Genomic DNA, 23,372 nt, shown 5'->3' on the forward strand with positions numbered 1-23,372 from the left:
CAGTCATAAAACAAAAATTTACAAAAAAAAAAAAAAAGAACAGGTAATTTTATTTCCTCATGAAGAAAATAAATACAGTAGCCGACAGTTTTCCCGCCAACCGTGAATTCCACAATACGCAAAAAAAAAAAAAATCAAGGCGATTTTAAATTCGCCAAACCTCGCGATGAACGCCCTCTTAACGAAGTTTTTAGTATCCGGGACAAAGCACCGAGCAACTGTGAATAAGCAGACAGTGATCTGGACACGAATGGACGTCCGGGGGCAGGCGGATTCGGAGCACGTTTGAGAAAATCAGCGCGTCGAGAAACGAAAATAGACAAAAGCTACCGCCCAAAGACGCGCAGAAAACCGCAATTTACAGCCACGGCTGTGCAGAGAAGCCTCGAATTGTGATTGAGTTTACGCAAGTTCTTTCTGCTTCGCCGACCTATGCACACCGATACACTTGCCCCTCAGCATCAACAAAGCACAGGAGCTTGCGCCACCCGGGGTTCGAAAGTGGAGTTTTGGCAACTGGTGTACCCTGAAGAACCCCGGACCACCACTCCCTACTTATCTCCCCCCTCGTCTCCCTTCCACTCACCTGTCGCCAGGCGCAGGGTGGGTAACGTCTGCGCCGATGATGATGAGTGGCTTGGCGAAGATGGCCGGTTTCTCCTGGGGCAACAGGCCATTGTTGATGCCCCCGAGCTTGGCGTTGATCTTGAGGCACAAGTTGCTCACCAGGGCCGGGTTGCACTTGCGCGTCGCATTGTTCTGCAGAATGCACTGGGTGCGAATTCCCAACTTCACCTCGGCCGCCTCCTTGATGTCGGCGTAGCAGGCACTGCGCCCCAGCAGCACCACAATGAGTTCGAGGGTTGGGTGGCGTGCCTTGAGCGCCTGCAGGGTCCTCAGGATGGGCGTGCGCGTGGGGTCCTCGGTCAGCCGGTCCAGCGGGTCGCTCACCCGCATGCCCAGCGAGCTGCCCACCTGCTTGAACATGCCGATCAGGTTGTCCTCTTCGTCGCGGCGCGTGCGGCAGCCGCAGCTCAGCAGGACCCAGTTCTCCATGGGCTTGGCGTTGAACAGTTTGCTGTTGCGCAGGTCCCAGACGCCGTCGCGTGGCTTCACCGTCTGGTTCTGGTAGAAGGTCAGCGAGGGCGGGTCCAAGACGCGCCCCTTCAGCTCTGTCGGCGTCGTGCTGACTTTGATGCCAAACTCGTCCAGGAAGGGCTTGTTCCTCTGCACCAGGTCCTGTACCGAGCTCTGAATGGACCGGAAGCGCTGTTGGGGCGGTTGCGCAGTCCGCCGGATCATGTTTGTGGTCATAGACTCGCTCAACTTTTTGCGGTATGGCTGGCCCTCGACAATGTGGCACGCCTCTAGTGGCAGGTACACGGGTCGTGCGGGCGTACCAGTCTGGATGCATGGCAAATGCGGGTACATCATGAACTTTGGGTACTTCTCGCGGAAGTAGGAGGCCACCGACACGCGCGAGCCGTCATCCAGGCTGAACTCAAGCTGCTGCGCCGACAGCTGGGTGACCTTGGCCACGCGGTACTTGCGCGGGTAGCTCAGGTGAAGCACCTTGACGCGCAGCGTGGCCAACTCCTTGGAGAGCTTAGCGCACTGTGCGCGGTCGAGGCCCCGGATCTCCTGCAGGTTCAGCGGCCGCTGCTGGCCCTCGGAGAGGAGCTTGACCATAAACTCTAGCACGGGGACGGCCTCGTAGAAGGCGGTGGCCGAGCGGTCGATGTTGAGCATTGGCTTCCACTGGGCGGGCCGCACGCTCGTGTAGTAGCCAAACCAGACCTCGTGGCCCCCACCGATGGCGGGCTCTTCGCCTTGGCGCGGCGGCATGAAGATGGAGCGGCCCACGGGGGTCAAGGTTACGCAGGGCCCGTGCCGCATGATGATGTCCAAGGCCTGGATCACCTCCTGGGGCACGACGCGCGTGCGGCGCTGGTAGACCGCGTGCAGAGCGTCCAAGTTCACTGTGGCCGCGTACTGGATCGTCACGACGAACTCCTGCTCCCGCTCGTCCTCCTTGAAGGGAACCTTGAAGGTGCGCTCCTTGAAGGGCAGCACCTTGCGCGTGTACAGGTTTTTGCGGCCGTCGAACACGGGCAGGCACCGGTTGAGCTCCCCCCGGTACTTGGCCACCAGGTTCTCGATGACCAGGCGGTTGATGCGCGTGCTGAGGCAGCGCATCTTCTTCTCGTCGGCCACCTTGGCCTCCTGCTTGGAGGGGGAGAGCACCGTGACGTCGTAGTGGTACACGTCCCCACTGGGCACCTGGATCTCAAAGTGGTTTGCCAGCAGGTTGATGGGCCGTCCGAGCTGGCCGTAGGCAGGCCGCTGGGGGAACGGTGTCCTCTTCTGGGTGGCCACTGCCATCTGCTGGGGCAGGGCCTTCCTCACGGCACCCATGTCCATTGGTTCTCCTGCAGACCGCACTGGTGGCTGCACTGCAGGCGCCACCGGCTGCGCGGGTGGCTGCAGTGGCTGCACTGGTGGCCCCTGTGCTTGGGCCTGAGGCGATGCCTGTCCACCACCCCTCCTCTGACCACCACCACGCGGCTGGGCCTGAGGAGCTCGCCCGGCCATCGCTTGGGCAAAGGAGCCACCCGGTGCTTCACCGGGTGCCCGCATAGGCTCCTGGCTGCCCTCAGCTGGGTCATCTGGAACGGACACAGGCTTTCAACCGTTTGTACACCAATAAACAACAAAATGGGCCAAGGCATGTTATACACTGGCAAAACTACTCCCATGTGCATCAGTGACCCAAAGTTTATTGTGGCCATACACAGGTGTGAACTGTGCAAAGCCGTCCTGCTATGGAGTGTCCAGCACAGAGCGCAAGAGAGCAGCGGCAGCCAGGACGTAGATTTTAAAATCACAGCAGCCACTGCTGCATGGCAACGGCAGGCGGGGTGGTAAGGAAAGCATGCCAAAGCAAATAGACCAGAGAAGGGGGTTCACTAAACAAGTCTGTTGGGCTGCGTTTTTTCCAATTGAAAATGGGAACTAATCAGAGAATCGACGTAACTCTGCCCTTAGTGCGGAAACATGACAGCAAGCGCTTGGCTATCTTCTTGCAAAATTGTGGTCGATTGATGAGGTTTAACTTACCGATGCTACACAGGCATGTGGTGCGCCATAGTAGAGGGCTCCGGATTAATTTTGACCCCTTAGCGGTCTTTAAAGGAGTACAGACGAAATTTTCATGGTACCTTGTTTTTGCTGCTATGGGTGCCTATTAGCCCACTAATCATAGAATGGCACATTAGATGGTCGATCGCAGCATAAACAATCATTTACTGCTTCGTTTATTCGTGCCAGTTTTGGTTTCGACAAAACGAACACCGAGCAGTGGCCATGACAGGAGGTAGCACCTGAAGGTCTGGACACGTTCTGACGGTCTGGACCGGCCATGACGCTGCCGGTCTGGACAGGTGAGCGAACACGCACTCGCCCAGACCAGCCGAGGTCTTCAGTCATACCAGCGCACCCGGGCAGCATGATGCCAGTCCCAAAACCATGACGTGTACACACACCGAAGCAGCGCACGCCAACCACAGCCAGCACGTCGGCTCCGCCACGGGAGCCATCGATGTCAGCAGTTTGGGGCAAGTAGCAGATGATGTCATGTCGGCCCGCTCTGGGCTTTCTCGTGTGGGCAGAGATTAAAATAAATTTAAAATACGTTATACTGAACGGCAACTGTTGAAACTTTCTGCGAGATATTTCCCGACAAAAAGGAAGCATTTTACATAGTTACCTCAGCTTTGAAATTCCGTGTCACTACTCTAAAGTGCGCCGAAAGCAAAATGTGGTTGAAACTACACAGGGGCCACTGTAGTCGTGACTAAATAAGTGCTACACTAGAATACTGCGAGTAGTAAACAGCGTGCGGATAGAGGTGCCACAACTGCTGCGTCTGGTCTGAAAGGTGAACTTTGCAGGCCAGGATACAAGTGTTGTGAAGTGAAAGCAAACGTGTCTATTTCTTCCTGCACTAACACGTTGAAAGTTCGTTATTTTTTACTCCTCCCACAACCCACAACGCTTTCGGCACTATTCCAGGTCAGTAGCCTCTGTTTCAGGATGAATTTCTACCCGTTTTTGCCGCGTATGTGTAACAATGTTCTTTGACAGCGATGGTTGAAGCACCAGGGAAGTCGCACAGGTCGATGCAGACACATCACCTCTCGCCACATGTGCAAACACCGCCTCATCGCCCAAGTTTCCAGAGTTGCCAGCAGGAATGTGTCTTTAAAGGGGTAATCAAAAACCACTCAAAAAACCCAGTATGCAATTTTGGCACATAAAAATCGGGTGCACCATGAGGAACTGACCTGTGAAGGCGCGGCGTAAAGCGCCCGCTCGCAACAGTTTAAATGCTGCGCCCAAGTGTGCGGGGCACCCCGACGGTTAAGAATGGCGGACAAAGTTCAGAGGACGGCTTGTTCATCACTGTTTCCCATGGTTCACTTCAGCACTCTTGCTCACAGAGTGTGCGTTATAAAATTTGTGCAATAAATGATCATAAATTTTTGAAGTTGCGTTTATGAGACCCGCACCAAGTGTAATACGTTTGTAATACGTTTCGTGTTTGTTATTGTTACCACTGTGACGTTGTTCCCACATTTATGGTCGTGGTCGCGTTGCCTCCGTTTCTGATAACTTTCAAAGGCAATCGGTTTACTAGCAAGAACACTGAGAAACCAGCTCGACGAAGCGCAAGACTCGCTAACCCTGGTGACATCTTTTGATGCAGACAGCGCAAGTACAGCTGGCTACCGCCTCATTGGCTTCTCTTTTCTCCACACCTTTTTGCAAAACGTTGCTGTGTAAAAGTGCAACAAGGGTGAAATAATTTTCGAAGAAGCTACTGACAGGAGTAGCGGTTTGGCATCTCCCATAAATGTCACCTGCAGCAAATGAGATGCTTTCAATGTGCTCAAGAAAGGCATCAAGGCACACTGCTAGCAATGTCTATGAAGTGAATGAACTAATGATGCTGTAGCCTGCTACAATGATGGCAATTGTGCACAAAAGCCTGCTGTGGTGGCCCTTGGAATTGTCTGGGTTGCATTGAACTGGCCGAAACTCCGCCAAAAGCAATGAAAGACAACAGATAAAAAGGAACCCAAAGAAGGGTTTCAGAGACACCTCTAAACAAGTCAGCAGTACTGTGTAATCTCCTGGGGCAATTTAAGCATTTTCAAGGAGTGCGCAAACATAAAACCTCGTTTTTCTCGAGTTGTGTTTTTAGTGATTTCTTCCACTTCAATGTACCTTTTCACAAAACGTATCGCTGGGACTTCAGGGAAACATTTCACACATGTTCTACAACCAAGTATAAATATCCTGCACTAAAAAATTGCAGATAATATGATCGATATTACTACAAAAACAATTACGCTTCAAGACACCCCATTACCACTGTGTGCATGCAGTGTTATTTTTTTTTTTGCATTCAAACTCTAAAGAGACTATAAAATATTGTTCAGATAAAACCTACAAGCACTTAGAATGAAACTGTCCGATATCACATTTCACGTTGTTCCAGAGAAAAAGTCTGTGTAATTAACACACCTGAAATTTTTGGAGTGGGCCACAAGAAAGGTACACAATCTAGACACAAATAAAGGGTTCTATGTTTTACCGAGTCACGGAGTGGCATCTTTTGTGCGCACTGGAAATTTGATGCGAATATCTGCAAGCATTTCCGAAATATAACATTAAAACTTGTGTGTACTATTTTCCCTACCATACCTCCTTAATTAAGGGACCCTGCAGCACTTACCATCGACTACTTGGAATGCATTTTGGGGTAAAGTCTACTGTCCCAGCAATTTCCTCCCGCAAGAATTATGAAAATCCATTCAGTATCGCCGAAACTACGTGTGATGAGAAATCAAGCATAATTGTACCCTCTCAACTCAGCCGCAAACAACGTGACAAAAGCTGGCACACTCTCTCCCGGAAAGGGGGGTGGTTCGCGGCATTCTCTTCAGCGGCCTTTAATATATCACAAGCAGAACAGTTCTCTTCTTTTCTCCACAACATGAAGGATCTATTTCCGATCTGGTGCCACAAAAAAGCAGGCACGGCTACCTGCTCACAAGCGCGCACTCTGGCTGGTAGGGCGTTTTTGGAGCATTAAAAGTTTGTCAAGCGGTCTGGTGTAAAGGGGAGTATTGAGTTCGTCACTCAAACGCAGCGTGCACTCAAAGCCCAAAATAAATGCCAAAACTGTGCGTGCAGGTTCAGGCATAGAAGTTGGTACACGGCGTCGACGACGGTGGATCGTCGCAGGGAATGGAAGAAATAAGCCGCGAAGTCGACCAGTGATGGCCAATAGGACAGCCATGGCCGCAATTATGTCATTTCGGCGATGCCAGGTGTATATAATGAGGAAAATTAAAGAGTGCGGTTGGTTTTTTTATTCTTTCACAGCGGTTGCGCGCTCACTGCTTCCCGTGCCCGTGTAATATTTGGCTCAGGTATTCCTGGCAGTGTAATCTAGACGTCAAACAGGTTTATTTGCACTCCTCAAAGAGTGTTGCAGGGCCCCTTAACCCTTTCAGGGTCATGGACGTACATATACGTCCTCTGCAAACACCTTCAAAATGGTCAAAACGTATAAGTACGTCGTCGCTTGTATGTTTACAAAGCGCGCCTTTTTCGCCAACTTCTCTTCCATGGCATGTGCTGCCACACTGCGGAAATACGTCAAATTATTTTCTTGCACCAATAGCTCTTCTTTTTATTCTTTTATGATTTACTTCAGCGACTCGCCGGCTATCGCTTGCGCATCCGGTAACGAGGGGGCACGCTGGGTATCGCCCACCGGGCGCCTCTCGCTCCTTGCACCTGCCACAGACCAAGGGCGCCTGTGAAACTGATGAGGCTCTTTTCTGTTTTTTTTTTTCTATATTATAGGAGCGGTGTGCCATCTATCGCTCACGCATCCGGCCGCGTGCCCGGGCGCTGCGCCTGGTTTTGGTATCGTCCTCCGGGTGCTTCCCGCTTTTTGCGCCCGTGAAACTGATGTCCATCTCATTTCAATTCACTCAGAAGGTGCCGGTTTGTTACTCTCGCGTTTTTATTTAGAATTTTTCTTGTGTTACTCATGAACGAACTACATATATGTAACAACACAAACTATTTTTTTGTCACTTTATGGTCACTCTAAAAAAATTGCGAAAATTTTTTCTCGAAATAGATTCATCCGAATAATTTAAATCGGCAATAACAAAAATCAACCCGGGAGGGGGGGGTAGCATTTTAGTAATCAAAAGTCACTTGCCAATGAGGTACAATGAAGCCTTGTATGTTGATCAATTAATATGTTAAATTAATTAATTAGAAAGCTAGCACACATGGCCATCGGCAAGCTTTCGAGCTGAGAAAACGCGCTGTTGCGAAGAGCCCAGAAAAAATTAAACTTCAGTGTCCGTAAGATGTAAACAGGCAGGAAATAGAGAAATTATTGTCAAAATCTAGACGTTCCTTTCTTCAAAGCGGTGGCAACACTGTGCGTAAGAGAGCAACCCTGCACATGATATTTTCCAGCTTTGAAAAACTATGATGCAGTGAATAAACTGAGATATTCCTACTTTTAAATTCCCTTTGGCCCTTCTATCGTGACGTACGAGACAAGGCTGTCAGGCTGGGAAAATTGAATAAAATAAAGGGTAACAAAACAACTATGCTGGTTTGTGGGAATCCAACATGGGAATGCTATTGGGCGAGAAGATGCCTTATAAAACTGACAATCCCACCAAATTTACTCCACAAATTTTAACCGTTCGACCTGTTGACATTGTTACAGCGTGTGCCAGCAGCTGAAGAATGGGAAGCTAATACATAGCCCCAGGCACCACTCCCGCAGCGCACAGCACGTCCTCAGATGTTAGAGAGAGGAAGATGTGGAAACAAAGGTGTATTCAGGGGTGAGACAGCTGAATTAGATTTGGGAGCAGTTTTTGGAGCAGCGAAATCGTGATTTTGGAGCAGAAGAACGACATTTCTTATGTCACCCTTAGGAGCCCTAAATTCATTTTCGGCAACTCAGATTGGAAAAGCGCACTTTTTAATTTGTTTTGAACGTACATAACACAGAAACAGCCTTTCAGTAAAGTTTTTTCTACCAGAGTATCGCAACGTATGAACTGCACTACCTTTTTACAATTCCCCAAGGTACACGTTCACTACGTTCATAATTTGAGTAATAAAGTTGGCATGTTTAGCCACCTCCCTTTTGGCATTAAATTTCGCTTCAGATAGATGGACCATTATTACTAGCGTGCAATAATGGCCCGTCCCGCTGTTGGACACTGCTTGAACATTTTGCGGCGGTGTAGCCTGTGCCGCCACTTCTGCAGTATCAATCATTCCATTCCCGCCGCTCGCGAGCTCACTGTCAAAGGCAACAATAACTCAGCGTTTTATAACTACGCAACGAGTCCGAAATTTCACTTCAAGCGCACACTGCGCCTCACACTCAAGGCTGAAACATGGCGAATTCGTGGGCACCACATTATTTTTGATTAACTCCCATTTTTCGAGTCGTGCAACTTTCCGCAACAGATCAAACGACTAAATGTAAGCCCAGCAATCCTGATAACCAAAACCAAAGTAGAAATCGGCGAAGAGCCCTCTGCCTGAACCACGAGCAACTGCTTCGCCCAGCGGCCATGTTTTCCAATCTTCACCACACCAAGATGGCGGCGCCCAGTAATGTCGTTCCGAAGACACGGTGCTCCGAAAATTGCCGTTTTTCATCAATTTGCACAATTAGTTTGTCCCCTCAGTACAAATAAGGATTTTTTCTCAAGGACTTTGGAATGGTTTTCGATGGGAAAACTTAACTCGCAGAACATAACATGTGCAACCCGACATTGTGACTTTCAAAAATATATATATATATATATATATATATATATTTCGGGGGACAATTTTATGCGGATTTTCTATTGATTGATCAATCAATCAAACCTTTACAAACACCATCACCCTGACGGAGCTGGAAAATTAAAGCATCAGCAAGCGTTTTTCCTCACTGAAACTGATGTGGGCGTTGGAGCCCTCTCAGACTGTTTTGGAGCAGTTTGGCGCAATTTTTACAATTTTCAAGCTTTTCGAGCAGCCTGGCGCAGGAAAACAAATTTTCATCAGAACTGCACAATATGCGCAGCTGTCTCACCCCTGTGTATGCAGCACACGTATTTAGGGAGTCGGGACAAGCGAGCACCGTGGTGGCGGCCACAGCACAAACCTGTCCATCCTCCCCTTCCAGCAGCCCTTCGGAGCCCCAGCGTGCCCAGCATCATCTCGTTAGCCGAGACCTAGCACATACGCACAATGCTTGGGGCTGTGTATTAGCTTCCCATTCTTCAGCTGCTGACACACTGGCAACATCAAGAACGGCAACTGAGTTTTCACAGTCTATTTCGAACTGGGGTCATCTTTTATCCGACAGCTTAGCCTCCCACACGCGCGCTGGTAGAACACTCAACCAACAAGCACGCAAGATGGAAGCCCATTTCACAGACTTCCTCGGGAATGAAACATTCGCCCACTGGGATGTGATTGGTTGTGGCGATTACTGCCCCGCAGCTATGCCTGGGTCATGACGCACGCCCTGGTGGAGGGCTCCAGATTAATTTCCACTAACTTGCACCCGAATCTCGACACAGGGCCTGCAGGGTTTGTTGCATTTGCAACAAACACTGCCCGTGGTGTGCAACACTCGTGCTTCCTTTGTCTCCTTGAAAAACGGACACCAGCCCCGGCCAGCACTCGCGGACGGCTGCAAAGTGGGGAGTAACTGCTTGAATTTAAAAAAATCCCACAAACCCAGCACACTCAAGCGTGCACATTACGGGGGCACTGATCTACGCAATCTCATTGGCACCTCTTAGCCTGAACACTACACCCTGCCCGGAAAGAAAACCACCAGTTGCACAACTTGGAAGGGACGGCAAGGCAAAACACAAGTTCAGTTCATTAGAGAGACTGCTTTATCACGATAAGAATTATACCGATGTTATCGCAAACTTCGAAACAATAGAAGTGTCAAAGAAAACACACGAAGCAGTAACAGCTCCCCCCAACCACTTTTCAGCAACTCTTGACATGCCAAAATCTTGCTTGTGCAAATGGCGGCCGTTGACCCCTAAGGATGCACGACCGGACGATTTTAGTCGGGCCTCTAGTTCTGCTTCACCACATCTCTTGAATGCTAACAAGCAGTTAACGCGCTGATAATTAAATTTTAGTGCTGTCCCATATGCCTTTCCCATGCCCATAAATAAATCACTGCGGCGCGAAAGTTTAGTGTTACAATATTTCTTGCATTTCTTCAGCCACAAAAAGGTCTTTTGTGGCTGACCTGAAGCTGAGTGAGGTACTGAAGGCTAGACTTTGGAAATAAACAAGGCTGGATTTTGTCATTCTGCCCCCTGAAAAAGAAAAGGGGTCCCCTGTTGCATGAACAAATGTAACTGGATACCCACACTTGCCCGACTACCATTGCACAGCTGCTGCTGAGTTGCAAAAATGACATCACTAACATACTCTCACAATATCGATAAAACCTGCATTACGTGAGATATGGCAGAACAAGAGCGGCGATGCCGTTCCAACTTACGAGTACTGCAATCCAAGGGCAAAACAGCTGAAATAGATTTTGGAGCAGAACCTCAATTGGAGCAGTTAACGACGATTAACACGTCACTGTAGGTGCCTAAAAAATCTACGAAGTAAAGCCACAGTAAAAGTTTCACGAAAGCAAGGCGACGGTCGTTGCACCTCACCAGTCCTCCCATTTCAATCCCCCGAGCTGCATGTTCACCCCGATAGTAATTTGCTATGTTTAGCCACCCTGCCTTTGGCATTAAATTTCACTCAGGATACATTAATTAATATTAACCACGCACAATATTTACCAGTCCTCAGGGCAGAGATAACAGTTTTCATGAAATTTTGAGGGGCATGAAAAAAACAGGTAGGTTATCACTTTTTTTTTAGAAAAATACGATAAACTGACGGAATACGCTTCCACGCAGATCTGTAAAAAATCGGCATTTAAGGCTTTCTTAAAGTCAGGCCAAGGCAATAGCAAATTTTTTTCATAACGTCAATTTTTTTTATGTTTTCCCCTTCGTTAGTTGTGGAATTTATTGGGCATCATTTTGCTGAAAGAAGTTCCTTCCTACGCAGTTTCCTTCAAAAGATACATAAAAAATGTAAACCCACTAGGCGTCTATGAAACCGAAACTGCCAGTTTTGTGGCAACACAAAACTGCCCTGGTTTGGAGTTCACAGCTTGTTATGTAACAATCGTATCCCGTACAAAGATGTAATAATGCCCTAATATTGTTTTCAGCACTTTATTTACCAAGTAAAATCAAACTTTTCACCGGGCAGATGCGCCATGTTTCGCACGTGTTGTTTACGTTCTGGAGCCTTCATACGCGCGTCAAAGGAGCTTCGAATTGTTTGGTATTCGTGCTTACTCTCCCTCAGTCGCTTACTTTTTCTCACTGGTAGCAAAAGTATAGGGTGCAAGGACTCGCAAAACACAAAACCAAATACCAAAAAGGAATGATCAGCCACGCATCGCAAAGGCATCCTGTCAGAGCACTGATTCTGCAAAGCAAGCTAGAAAAAAAAAAGGCGAGGTGCCAGACGAGCAAAATCGGACATGACCAAAACCCGATGGAAGTAGCTACAAGTGTGGGGAATTTTAGCTCTCCTGATCATCTTATGGAAGCCCTCTTTTTCCTTGAAATCTTCGTTGTTGATTTTCTCGGAACATGTTTTCTGGCGATTTCTCCACACATGAAACTAGATTTTTTTAATTAAAAAATTGGCTCAATGGTAGCTACAAGTGTGGGGAATTTTAGCTCTCCTGATCATCTTATGTAAGCCCTCTTCTTCCTCGAAATCTTTGTTGTTGATTTTCTCTGAACATGTGTTTTGGTGATTTCTCCACACGTGAACGTAGATTTTTTAATTAAAAAATTGCCTCAATGACGTTGACTTTTCAATAAAGATTTTTTTTTAGTGAAACTTGGCACAACTCTTCCTCAGATTATTGGGTGTGCAATGAACCTCAAGAAATAAAATCGAGCCACAAGTTCTCGTATAGCCACCTTTTACACCAAGGCACACCCAACTGAAAAGTTCAATTTTTTAGTTATTTCATGACCATGCTTTGAGTATCCAGCTGATCTTATCACTTTTGGTTCATTGCGCAGGCCAAAGCCTCCTCTATACCACTACCAAAAATTGTGTCTTCATGAAATTAAATTTAAGTTACGAGTGTTGGCACGAGACCAACATTTCATACAATTTTCAATAAAAAAATATAAACAAAAATATGACAATTTATAAGGCACCCATGGGCCTAAAAAGCGCTTTATGATGTAGACCAAAAATATGCATTTTTTTTAAGAAAATTTCTCCAGCCCTTGGCCTCATACCTTAAAGGAGTACTGACACGAAATTTCAAAGCTGAGATAACTATGTAAAACGCTGCCTTTTTATCAGGAGATATCTCCCAGCAAGTTTCAACAGCAACCGTTCAGCGAAACATATTTAAAATCCATTTTAATCTTCGCCCGCACGAGAAAGCCTAGAGCGGGCCGACGTGACATCATCTGCTACGTGCCCCAAACTGCCGACGTCGGGGCTCCCGTGACGAAGCCGACGCGCTGGCTGTGGTTGGCGCGCGCTGCTCGGGCGTGTGTACACGTCATGGTTTTGGGACTGACGTCATGCTGCCCGGGCCTGTGGGGACGGCGAAAACCTCGGCCGGTCTGGGCGCGCGCGTGCGCTCGCTCGCGCGCGCTTCCAGAGAGGCAGCGATACGGCAAGAATGGTGACGTCATGTTATACATGCTGTCATGGCGGCCGCTCGGCGTTTTTCAGTCGAAACCGAAACTGGCAGGAATAAACGACGCCGTAAATGAATGTTTACGCTGCGCTCGACCGTCTAATCTGTCATTCTATGATTAGTGGGCTGGTAGGCACGCATAGCAGCGAAAAAAACGTAACATAAAAATTTCGTGTCAGTACTCCTTTAAGACAAAAAGCCTTAGATGCCTCATCGAATGCTAAAAGTGACCGTAGTTGCTGGCAACTACACAAATTAAGTTACGGCCGCTGTAAAAAATAAGTATATAAAACAAACATAGAAACTTAATTGGGTACGAATAGGATTTGAACCCTGGTCACCAAGAGCCGTAGCCAAGTGTGGCCCTAACCCTGCACCAAGGCAGGATGGTACAAGAATTATCCGGATGCATGCCGCATGAAAGCTGAATGTGATGGCACCGCAAACACAATGCATCAGTGAAGAAGTCTTCGATAATCGCTGGCGTTCGCCTTTAAATCACTTAAAAGTGCCCCATAAATTTTTCTATTAGCATTGCAAAAAATAGTTTCATGCTGCATCACAAAAGTCCCAACAGAGCTTCCGCTCTCAAAATCTCCACAATTTTACGTCTAGTCACTGTTTTCAGAAATTGTTTCCCTCACTGCAAGATTGGTTGCGTCACAATGAATTTCACCGGAGGTGTGTTTTTTTTTCTTTCAATGTTATCCTGTTGAAAAAAAAAAATGAAAAAGAAAACCTGTTTTATTCCTAATGCTTTTAGGCAGGGTGTCGGAACGAAATCTTTTTAGTTCCGGTTTCTGTTTCGTTCCGTAAATTAAAGTTCCGTTCCGTTTCAGCTCCGGAACGAAAAAAATAATGGTTCGCAACGGTTCGTGTTTGAGCGAGAAAATTTTATATTTGTGAAATTATTAAAAAAAGATTGATAATTCGGAAATTACGTTAAAGAAGTTGAAGTGATGCTTAATTTTTTTTTTTCAGAAATGTAATTTTTAAAAAACTCGTATAAGCTGTGATGTTATTATGAAAAGTTTAAAATGGTATGTCTCATGGAACACTTGGAAACTCCTGTTTTAAATCTTAAGAGAGACTGTATGAGAGTATGCAGCAATGGATTAACATCAGTACCTTCCAGCAACCCCCCTCCCCCCATACATATCCGGACGAAGGAAGAACAGCGGGAAAATTGGTGAATAATTATGCGCACATCCTCATTGAAAGCGTATTTTTCGAAAAACTATAATGGATTGGAATGCCCTGCCCGACACTGTTGCTTCCGCTCCTTATGAAATGTTTTCCGCTGCGCTCTGGCAGCACTTGCCTACAAGTGCAACATGGCTTGTAGCTGCGTTCATTGAGTGTGCGGCTGTAATCTTCTATTTGCGCTGCTAGTGGGGCATGCTCTTGTTCATTCCAAAGATTGTATTCTTTGCTCCTTTCAGGATTCGTGTTTGTTTATGTATCACACCCGCTAAACAATGCCGTATGGCTAATGTGGGCAGTTTATTAAAATAAATCAGAATAAATAAATAAATAAATAAAAATTACGGCCACCTCCCCTCGCAGGAACCCTGGTGTGATGCGACGCTGAGGGGGGTTCAAGCGCAAGCGGAGAGCGACCGTCGACCGAAAGGCCACCGGAGAGCGGCACACCGGTTATATGCGCAGCGCGCCCGAAGGAGAGGAGACCGCGGAGAGAGAGAGTACTGCACATGCGCAGCACCGCGCGCAGCGCCGCCCACCGGCGGAGTGAGAGCGCGCTGGGCCGCACACCCTCAGATGTTGAGAGAGTGTGTTCGCTCTCACCTAGGCACGCGCCGGCGCCAGTGCGTCTGCCGCGGCTATGACGCACCACAATCCAACACAATCCACTTTAATCCAATGCCCCTCGCGAGAGAGTGTTCGCTATCGGAGAGGAGGAGAGTGGAAAGGCTGCGGACAACAACGGACGCACGCAGGAAGGACAGGGCCGACGACCAGAGATGCTCTCAGCGTCACATCTAATAAGGCCGCAATGTCTGCATCGGAGCCGGATGGCCGCGGCAATCACGCGTGCAGCTAGCCAGGCACCGCGCCTATCGGCTCAAACGAAGAGAGTATTTAAGCAGGCAGCAAGCATTCCGAAGAGTGGGTGCCAGAAAGAAGAAAGACGATTTCATGCCAGCAAATCAACGGCAATTTCCAATTTCGGTGAATTGAAATTAAAATGTATCCTGAAATAGCAGAAATTTCCACTCAAACAAAAAAACGAATTTTTTTCGGTTTCACTCCCGAACGAAAAAATAAATATCGTTATGTTTTCAATCCGACCAAAGATACGTTTTTTTTTTTTTTCCGTTTTTCGTTTCTGCTTTTCGTTTTGTTCCAACACCCTGCTTTTAGACACCGCATATTATGCTCAAGGCCAAACCATAGTGAAGTGGGCACCATGTTGGTTTTAGTCTACTCTGTCTTTCGAGCCGCGCAGCTTCCCGTGATATGGTACACATTCTCACATGCTTAGGCATTATCCTCGCGCTAATGTCACTGTTCTGTACCACAACAGATAACGTGACTAAACATGAACCCACCTGACTGCGTAACCTCAAGAAAAAGATCACCAAACCGCATTGAGCACTTGAACAGTACTACGTCTCAAACAAACCCGGCTGGAGAGCGAATTGCACTTTCATTTCCTTTTCTGCCATCCGTGTGCAACTGAAAATACAGTTGAACCCCTTTATAAGAGACACGTACCGGGGAGCAGTTTCTGTCTCTTATACGAGATGTCTCTTATAAGCACGGAACCATGTTTTCACTTACTAATCAGACCAAAGTTCAATGTGGGCACCGTATGACTAAAATAAGCTCAAACGAACGCTACAGCAGGTTGCAAAAGATTCATTCTAATGTATGTTTGGCCCAAGAATTTATGAAACTTTGCTTCACGACTGTATTTACACTGTTTTTTACAACCGATTCCACAAGCTTTTTTTCCTTTCCTTGTTTGTGGAAGATGAATTGTAGTTGTTGAGTTCACAAGCCTGATGAATAGCCAGAGCGCACAGATTCATTACGCTTGCAGGACTCAACATCTGCAGTACTTGATTTGGAGCTATGCGAGTGGGAGAGCCCGCATGTGCGATCGTGCTCCATTCAATGGATGGCAGTAAGCTTCAACCACTTCTGTCAGTTGCATTTCCACTGGCAGGGCTTCTCATTGTCATTTTATAGCTGACTGAACCACTGTGTGTTTGCTGAAGTTATAATAAATAGCGACAGGTGTCTGTTGTCCCCCTGTGTTTCCACAATGGAAGCAACTGCAATTAGTGACTGGTGGCACTGCATCTGAAGCTAAAATGTCTGTTACAAGCGAGATTATTGATGAAACTTCAAGGATGACTTGTCCCTTATAACCAATCTTCTACATCCGACGTGTGTTATAAAAGAGGTCGATTTAATGGGAAAGATAGGGCAGCCAACCATGTGGGTGAATAGTGTCTCTTATACCCATTTGTCTCTTACATCAGTGTCTCTTATAACGAGGTTCAACTGTATGAGGTGATCTGAAGGCAGCAGATGAGGACTCGGCTGACTTAACCATACTAAGATCATATCACCCCATCTCTGAAGAAAACAGCACCACCTAAAAAAAAAAAAAACTCCACAGTTTTCGCCTTTGAAACTGAAGCGAGGGTCAAAACACTTTCTTTTCAGGTGGTTTTGGGCAGTTTGGTGCAATTTTCATGCTTTGAGAGCACCATGGCACAGGAAAACGGAATGGACCTTCTTCCAGTACCGGTCCACCTAGTCACCGCCGCGGCGAACCTAAACTGGCAGTAACGCATGCCCCCCCAAAATGTTTGGCTTTCGGGGAACTCGTGTACAAAATATACAGGTCCTGCAGTCCCTCCCACACCCACCCATCACCAGTGCCTTTCACATGAATGTCAAGGTAGCACACGCTTGCGCAACTAATCTACAGTGGCCCAAGCACCCCGTCAGGGTTTGCACAGGCTTCAAAAGCAAAAATTCAAGGGTTTCCAAGGACTTTCAAGGACCAGAAAACACATATGTCCCCATCTAATGTTTTATCTGGGATTATTTATAGCTTTTTCAACACAATGCAACAGTTTTTTATTGCACAATACCTAAGCACAATATTGCACATTCAGATAGCCAGGTGCGTGAATGCTCCCCCAGCTTTATTTTTTATTTCATGGTTGGTATTTAGAGGTGTTTCTTTTTTTATGTTTTGCTCACGCTGTTTGATTTCAAAACTTCGTTAATGTTGCCTGCATCTCCTGCTTTGTCAGCAAGAGTATCGGTTGAAACTGAATCAGCAAGTGTTGCTGTAAGGCAGGATGAACTATGTACACGTCCACCATTTGCACGTAAAAGCAAACACAGATGGAGCGTATGAGGCACAGCAAACATGCAATGAGCAAACGTCCACAGACTTGGAAGATGCAAGATAGGGAACAGAAGCTGGCTTTCACTGGATTGTATTGTGACATGGATTGGATTGAGAAAAGCCTGCTCCCAATGTTGCCTCGTAATAATGAAAATCCACAAAACTTTCTGAAATTTCAAGCAATACACTGAAACTTGATTCTTACAATGTTTCTTTAGATTTGTTAACACCTAAAATCCACAACACTTTAAATTCTTCTGAAAAGACAGGGCCATTGATTCTCTCCATAAAAATCAAGGCTATTCAAGGACCATTTAAAAATTCCAGGACTTTCCAGGCCTTGAAATTGACACTTCTGAATTCAAGGGTTTTCAAGGACCTGTGCAAACCCTGCCCGTTTTCTTCCCCCCCCTTTTTTTTTTTTCATTTTCGTCGCTCCCTAACTGGTAGCTAAGTGCTCACAGCGTGGTCAGCCTCAAGCATTTTTGCCCCTTCCCTTTGAAAGCCTTTTTTGTGTGCACATACAAACTCGCTGAGAACTGTCCGAAATGAGAAAATAAAAACATGCAGCCCTAGGAAGCATAGCCACTCCCCAAGCAGCAAGCTGGGGGGATAACTACTGGAAAAAGGTCCGCTGTATCAAAACCACGCAATTTGCGCAGCTTTGTCCCCCCCTGTCAATCCCTTATCTGCAGCAGGCGGATAAGTCACAGCCAGACCTGTGACCCCCAAAGCTACTACAAATTGCAGCATGCTTTTACACAGCAGGCCACAGCCAATGCACCAAGCTGCCATAACAGGTTTCAGTTAATGCACTTCTCTATCAAACACAGGCACCTCCACGATGCCATTAACTCCGCATACAAAGAAAAAATGAAGGAAGTTCGTACTAACGTGCAAGACTTGAAGATACTGAAGCTGTATGTAACCTTCACGACGGCTTAAGTCCACAATTACCGCCAATTTGCTTCACAGCCACAATGACATTTACTCCATCATTGTTGCTATAACGAAGAAGAAGCAGAGCGAACGAACTAACGCACACACCTAAACGAGGCGCCGCAGATGCAACGTGTAACCTACCATGTGTTCTATGTCGAGCTGATAGAGTGATTGCTCTCCCCACAGTCACAGCCGAATGAGTAAGCGCTTTGACTGTTGGGTCCTAACTCACAGTCATAGCCGAGTGGGTAAGTCGACTGACCCAAACTCTTGATCTACAGGGAAACACTGGAATCAACAAATTGCTACAGCCTTGGTGTATTTTAATAGGAGGGTTGCACTCGACATCCAGTAGAAGCACTACCGGCGCCGGTAGCAGCCGACATTTGTACAGTCGTCCTCACTAAGCGGTCTCACTGGCTATCCTGGCCATTGTTGCCGGAGCTTCTGCGGTTACACAAGAAGATTCCATGCAACAGCTTTTTTACACGGTCTTGCATAGATTATGCGGCCAAATGCCTGTGCCCGTGACAGTAAAGCAGAAAAGGGTCAGTACTCTGAGAAAATATCACTATGCGGTGGCATCAACCCCGACGACTACGGCGCTGAGGATGCGGTGTGTGCGTGACGTGAACTTGTTGCCGCGGGTCGGGTTTGTCAACATCGACTACCTTGTCCACGATATCAGCTTTGTTACGCGGAAAGGCTGAAAGCATACAAAAGTATGGAAATTGCATGACAAGCTGATGGGTGCAAGCAGTAGCGTAAATCACAACGGATCCGGGGGGTCTTGACCCCCCCCCTGGGCAGAATATTTCTTAAAATCTATATTTATAAAAACAAAACGGCCATAAATGCAAGATGTGTGCCCCCCCTTGTGATTTTTTTCTGGATTTACATCACTGGGTGCAAGAGTCATGCGTCATGGGACTAGATGATGGCCGTTTCATCACTGCCGTAAAGTTAAGTTGTCGACGCTGTCTTCGTGCAGACTTTGTATGAAGAATGCTCGCCATGCGAGTCTTTGGGAGTGCTGCCAGATGTAAGCGGCGACTAGCTGTAGTGTTGTGCCCAGCTTACCCACAGAGCGGCAGCTAATGTTTTGCGGCGACAACTAACCTCGCCCCTAAGCTGACTGCATAGCTTGGGAAGACGTTGCTTTATGTTACTGATGGAAAACCATTCGCAGGTGACAATGATTAGAGTAGCGCGAATCTTCCAAGGCACACATCTCTACCATCGGCGAGAACTGAATATGTAACCTAGCAACGCGTAATGGAAGTGCCAAATGAAAAGCGAATAGCTGTGCCGCATTGAAATCATCAGGGAACACGTGTGAATTAACACATTAGCTCCCTGTGCAACTGGTTCAGCCATTGGCTGCACGCATTTATGAAATCTAAGTTTTAAAGTGCAACTTCTAAGGGAAGGTGCTTCATTCCCAGGTAATTGGTGGCAAGGCGCTAGAGCGTGAACTTCAGTGAACACATTTGCTAAAGACATGGTAGTTATTCAGCGAAATTGAAGTTCTTGTGGTTGCAACAGTCTGCGATATTTGGGACTTGATTTTCTAATCTTCTCATTGCCTGCACACTACCTTCTGTATCAAAAAGAACGTAGTTTTGCCAACATTTTAATCTCCAGGCGTTTCTTATGTCATATGGCTTTCGAAGCCACAAAAACCGCAGTTGACCATTTCTAATCGCATCCCTAGGCCATTTTGGGCCGGCATCTCGCACACCGTGCAATCATTTACCGTGCCACAACCACACCCATGGCATGTGAGCCACGACGTTGGCTGCACCATCTGGGGCAGCGGCAGCAGTGCAACCCTCCTATACAAGCCTGAATGTCAAAAGTCGTTCTAGACTTGCACACAGACAAAGTGCCACGAAACAATTATTCTAAACTCACGAGCCCTCATACACCAATTCACACAAAATTGGTTCGAGGAAACGCCTAGAATGGATGTCACAGAATCCCAGCGTAGAACGCAAATTGACGGTAACTTCCAAACAGTAAAAAACCAAAAAAAAAAAAAACAGCGAGTCTTGCCAAGACTATTTTTGCGATATGGCATGTTTTGAAGTTAAGTGCAACTCGAGCTGCAGTCAATAAAAGTTATCAGGCGTGCTATGTGAAGTACACACACGATTCTGGGTTGACGAAATAGAAGCTCGGCTATAATACAGGAAAACAAAGGTTACGGTAACAACAAAAAAAAACCAACAAAGACGAAAGCACTCGAACACAGGGTGATTAAAAAATGTCATTCTTCATTAATTGTTCTGCATTGGACTGAAGTGGCAACAAAATTCCCTAAACTCACACAAGAGCTTTTGAAAATCCCTCTGCCTTAAATTCTGTTTTCGAAGTGCCGAAAAGTACGTTAGACACTGTGGAGGAAGTAATGTCAACCAGTAAAAACAGCGAATAGAGGATCAACGAAAAGTGCGTTAACAGCGATTCGAATTTGGGCCATTTGCCCGTAGGCCTTGCATACTGCAATCGGCGCAGATTATCCGATACAATCCGCTATCAGCATGCATTCCACGACCGGAGACGTCAGAGCCAGAAAATTTTATAGCGCCCCTACGTCCACGCCTTGGCGTAAAAAATAGATGCGCGGAGCGTGCCCGTGCTGTTCAGAACCCATAACGGGCAGTTCGGTTCTGACAGCATGCCACGCTGGTACTCAAACTTGGGCGCTGCGCTGCGTCCCCGCGATTCCCGGAAGCCCAGCTTGCTTTGAACCCCCGACGAAATGTTTGCCACTTCTACAAGGACGCACGTCGATAACAAGCGTTAGGCATAGACCAGGCATGCACAACTACCAGCATACAGCACGAACAGAGCGCCCTATCACGTCGAGCGAGCCTTCTCCGGAGCTCCCTCCACGTCCGGGACATTAGAATTGAGAGCGCGATATCAACAACTACACGTGCTGCCAACGGTACAACCAGCTGTGACGGCAGTAGGCTTCACTTTCCCAAACTTCACGTGGAAGGAGCAGTAAGAGAGGAGGAAAGCAAAGGACCAGACGCCATTACGGTCGCGTACACGATTAAAGTTCCGATTTCAACTTCGACGACGTAACAGTTCCCGCCAAATGTCAACTTGCTTGCGAGATACCAGGAGATGCGCGCGCCTAAATATTGGCTATTGCAGAAAGTACGATAAACAAATGCAGCTTCTAAGTGCGAAGCCGAGACGCTTGAAAAACAGTACGGAGAAGACGCACGGAAAGACGACATATCAAAATAACGCTATTCTCAGTTATTAAAAAGAACGAATGATACGCTTCAAATGTGCGAAACATTTTATAACGGACTACGCGCCGAATGCGCTGTCAAATCTTTGAAGTGACAACGAACCGCGCAGCAGTCAAAAACGGCGTCGTGCGAGGCCTACTTTTTTCAGCCGCAGACGCCACAAAATTTGTCGTATTTCGAAGCGCAGCCTAGGTGCGGTAAACTACAAAGCAAGACAGAAAGGCAGACACACGGCACTGTGGTATTTTTCGCGTGTAGTCGCACGCGCAATGCATGTCACGAAAGACGTAAACACCGTTAGCACACCAAGCCCTGTCCAAGCACGCCTGCTGCCGCATGTTTACAACGGTTCCAGGCACCAGTCGGCGATTGTGCCATGCACGACGTTGTGCACGATGTCTAATCAGGAATAGAGCCAGACAGACGCAAGTAGTGTCACTAATGGCTTACTTAGTGGCTCTAGTCGCAAGAGTTCTTACCTCGTCCGCGGCCCCTGCCTCTGGGGCCCCTGGCCGCGCCGCCTCCCCGCCTGCCGCCTCGGTGACCTCCCGGGCCGCCACTCGCCATTATTTGGCCGCCCCGAAATTCGTCCCACCGAGCAGTTGACGGTGCTGACGCTATCGGGACGTTGCGCCCGTTTCTGTGCAACTATCACGATCCTGAACTGTAGCTGCACCACCTGCCAAAGGCAGACGCCGCAGACGCTGCGCTTGCCGCTCCGCACTCGCCGGCACGAGCAAATCAGTCTGGGCTCGCGCGGCGCGCCTGCTCGCGTTGCTCGCACTATGCTCGCACCGCCGTTTTTGGCTAAAGCGGCGCTGCAGAGCGCGTGAAAGTAGCGTCATTAAATGAAGCTTATTTAGTGGCTCTACGTGAAAGTAAGGTCCCTTTTAGGGACCTTACGTGAAAGTAACCACCATTTTAAGAAGCTAAATACCGTATAAGCAAAACGAAATTGCCATAATTAAAAATGTAGAATTAAACTATTTTTTTTAATTTCAGAAGCGGCCAGTCTTCATGCCTTGTTGGTCTTTTATAAAATGGCTACGCTTCGAAGTCAACGCAAAGTCAACGTTGGCCGCTTTTTTTTTTTTTTTTTTTTTTTTATCGCATGACACGCGCAGCTATGCGCGCAGTGCGGTTACAGCTGTTTTAACCTCTCAGCTGTCATTGCAGTTTGTGCGATTAAAAAAATGGTAGAGGAATTTGATCTTTACATAGAACACATGAACTGTTCTTGACTACGATTGCAGCACATTTCGCGTTCGCGCTTAGTTAATTAGGACTGAGTGGCGAATAGCGTGAAAGAAAAAATACTTTTATGGGCTTTAAGTGCGCAAATGCTTTATTGTGAAAGCAACAAAACAGGGGCACAATTAACGGGAGAGCTCACGGCCGCCCATTTTCGCGGTTATGAACATTCAAAGAGCCGGTTGATTGTTTTCCCCGTGTTTCCACGAGGTCAGCATCGAAAATACAAGCACCACGTTGAGGAAACGGGATATGCCAAAAGTGAAGCAAACAATACTCGACCAAAATGAAAAACGAAACGGCCATCTAATGGGGGATCCCGTGGAGACTAGCGGTCGTGATAGATCTAGAAACACGAGGTGCTCTATTAAGTTCTTTCTATTTAGAGAAAGAGGAATTCTTAAAGTGACCACACATCATCCAGCAATCCGAAGGCTTCAAATCCCCTTGTTGTTTTCTTTAAAATACCGCGGAGCGGCAGTCCGGCTGTCCTCTTTGTTCTAGTGCGACTCAATTCCTCTCGGCCTGCAGCGTTTGCCCATTTTTCAGTAGGCCTAGTTGCGACAAAGAAGGCAGCAGCGCTAGCAACAGCTGAATGTCGTCATGTCAACAGTAG

At 47.3% G+C, this 23,372-nt stretch overlaps 1 protein-coding gene across 1 annotated transcript in view; it reads right to left on the minus strand.

The window, feature by feature from the left end:
* The window catches only part of LOC144138450 (protein argonaute-2-like), a 41,006-nt gene extending 18,744 nt beyond the window's left edge, over window positions 1-22,262 (minus strand). Inside the window, exons 1-2 of the mRNA XM_077670732.1 lie at window positions 21,985-22,262; window positions 587-2,666 (exon numbers count right to left, since the gene is read on the minus strand). Of these exons, the coding sequence (XP_077526858.1) occupies window positions 587-2,666; window positions 21,985-22,072 (2,168 nt within the window). The 5' untranslated portion in view covers window positions 22,073-22,262. The remainder of the gene's footprint in view (window positions 1-586; window positions 2,667-21,984) is intronic.
* Window positions 22,263-23,372: the final 1,110 nt, after the last annotated feature.

This window comes from Haemaphysalis longicornis, unplaced genomic scaffold (assembly GCF_048455015.1).
Source record: "Haemaphysalis longicornis isolate Haplotype H1 unplaced genomic scaffold, Haemaphysalis longicornis Haplotype H1 scaffold_5, whole genome shotgun sequence".
NCBI classification, from domain to species: domain Eukaryota; kingdom Metazoa; phylum Arthropoda; class Arachnida; order Ixodida; family Ixodidae; genus Haemaphysalis; species Haemaphysalis longicornis.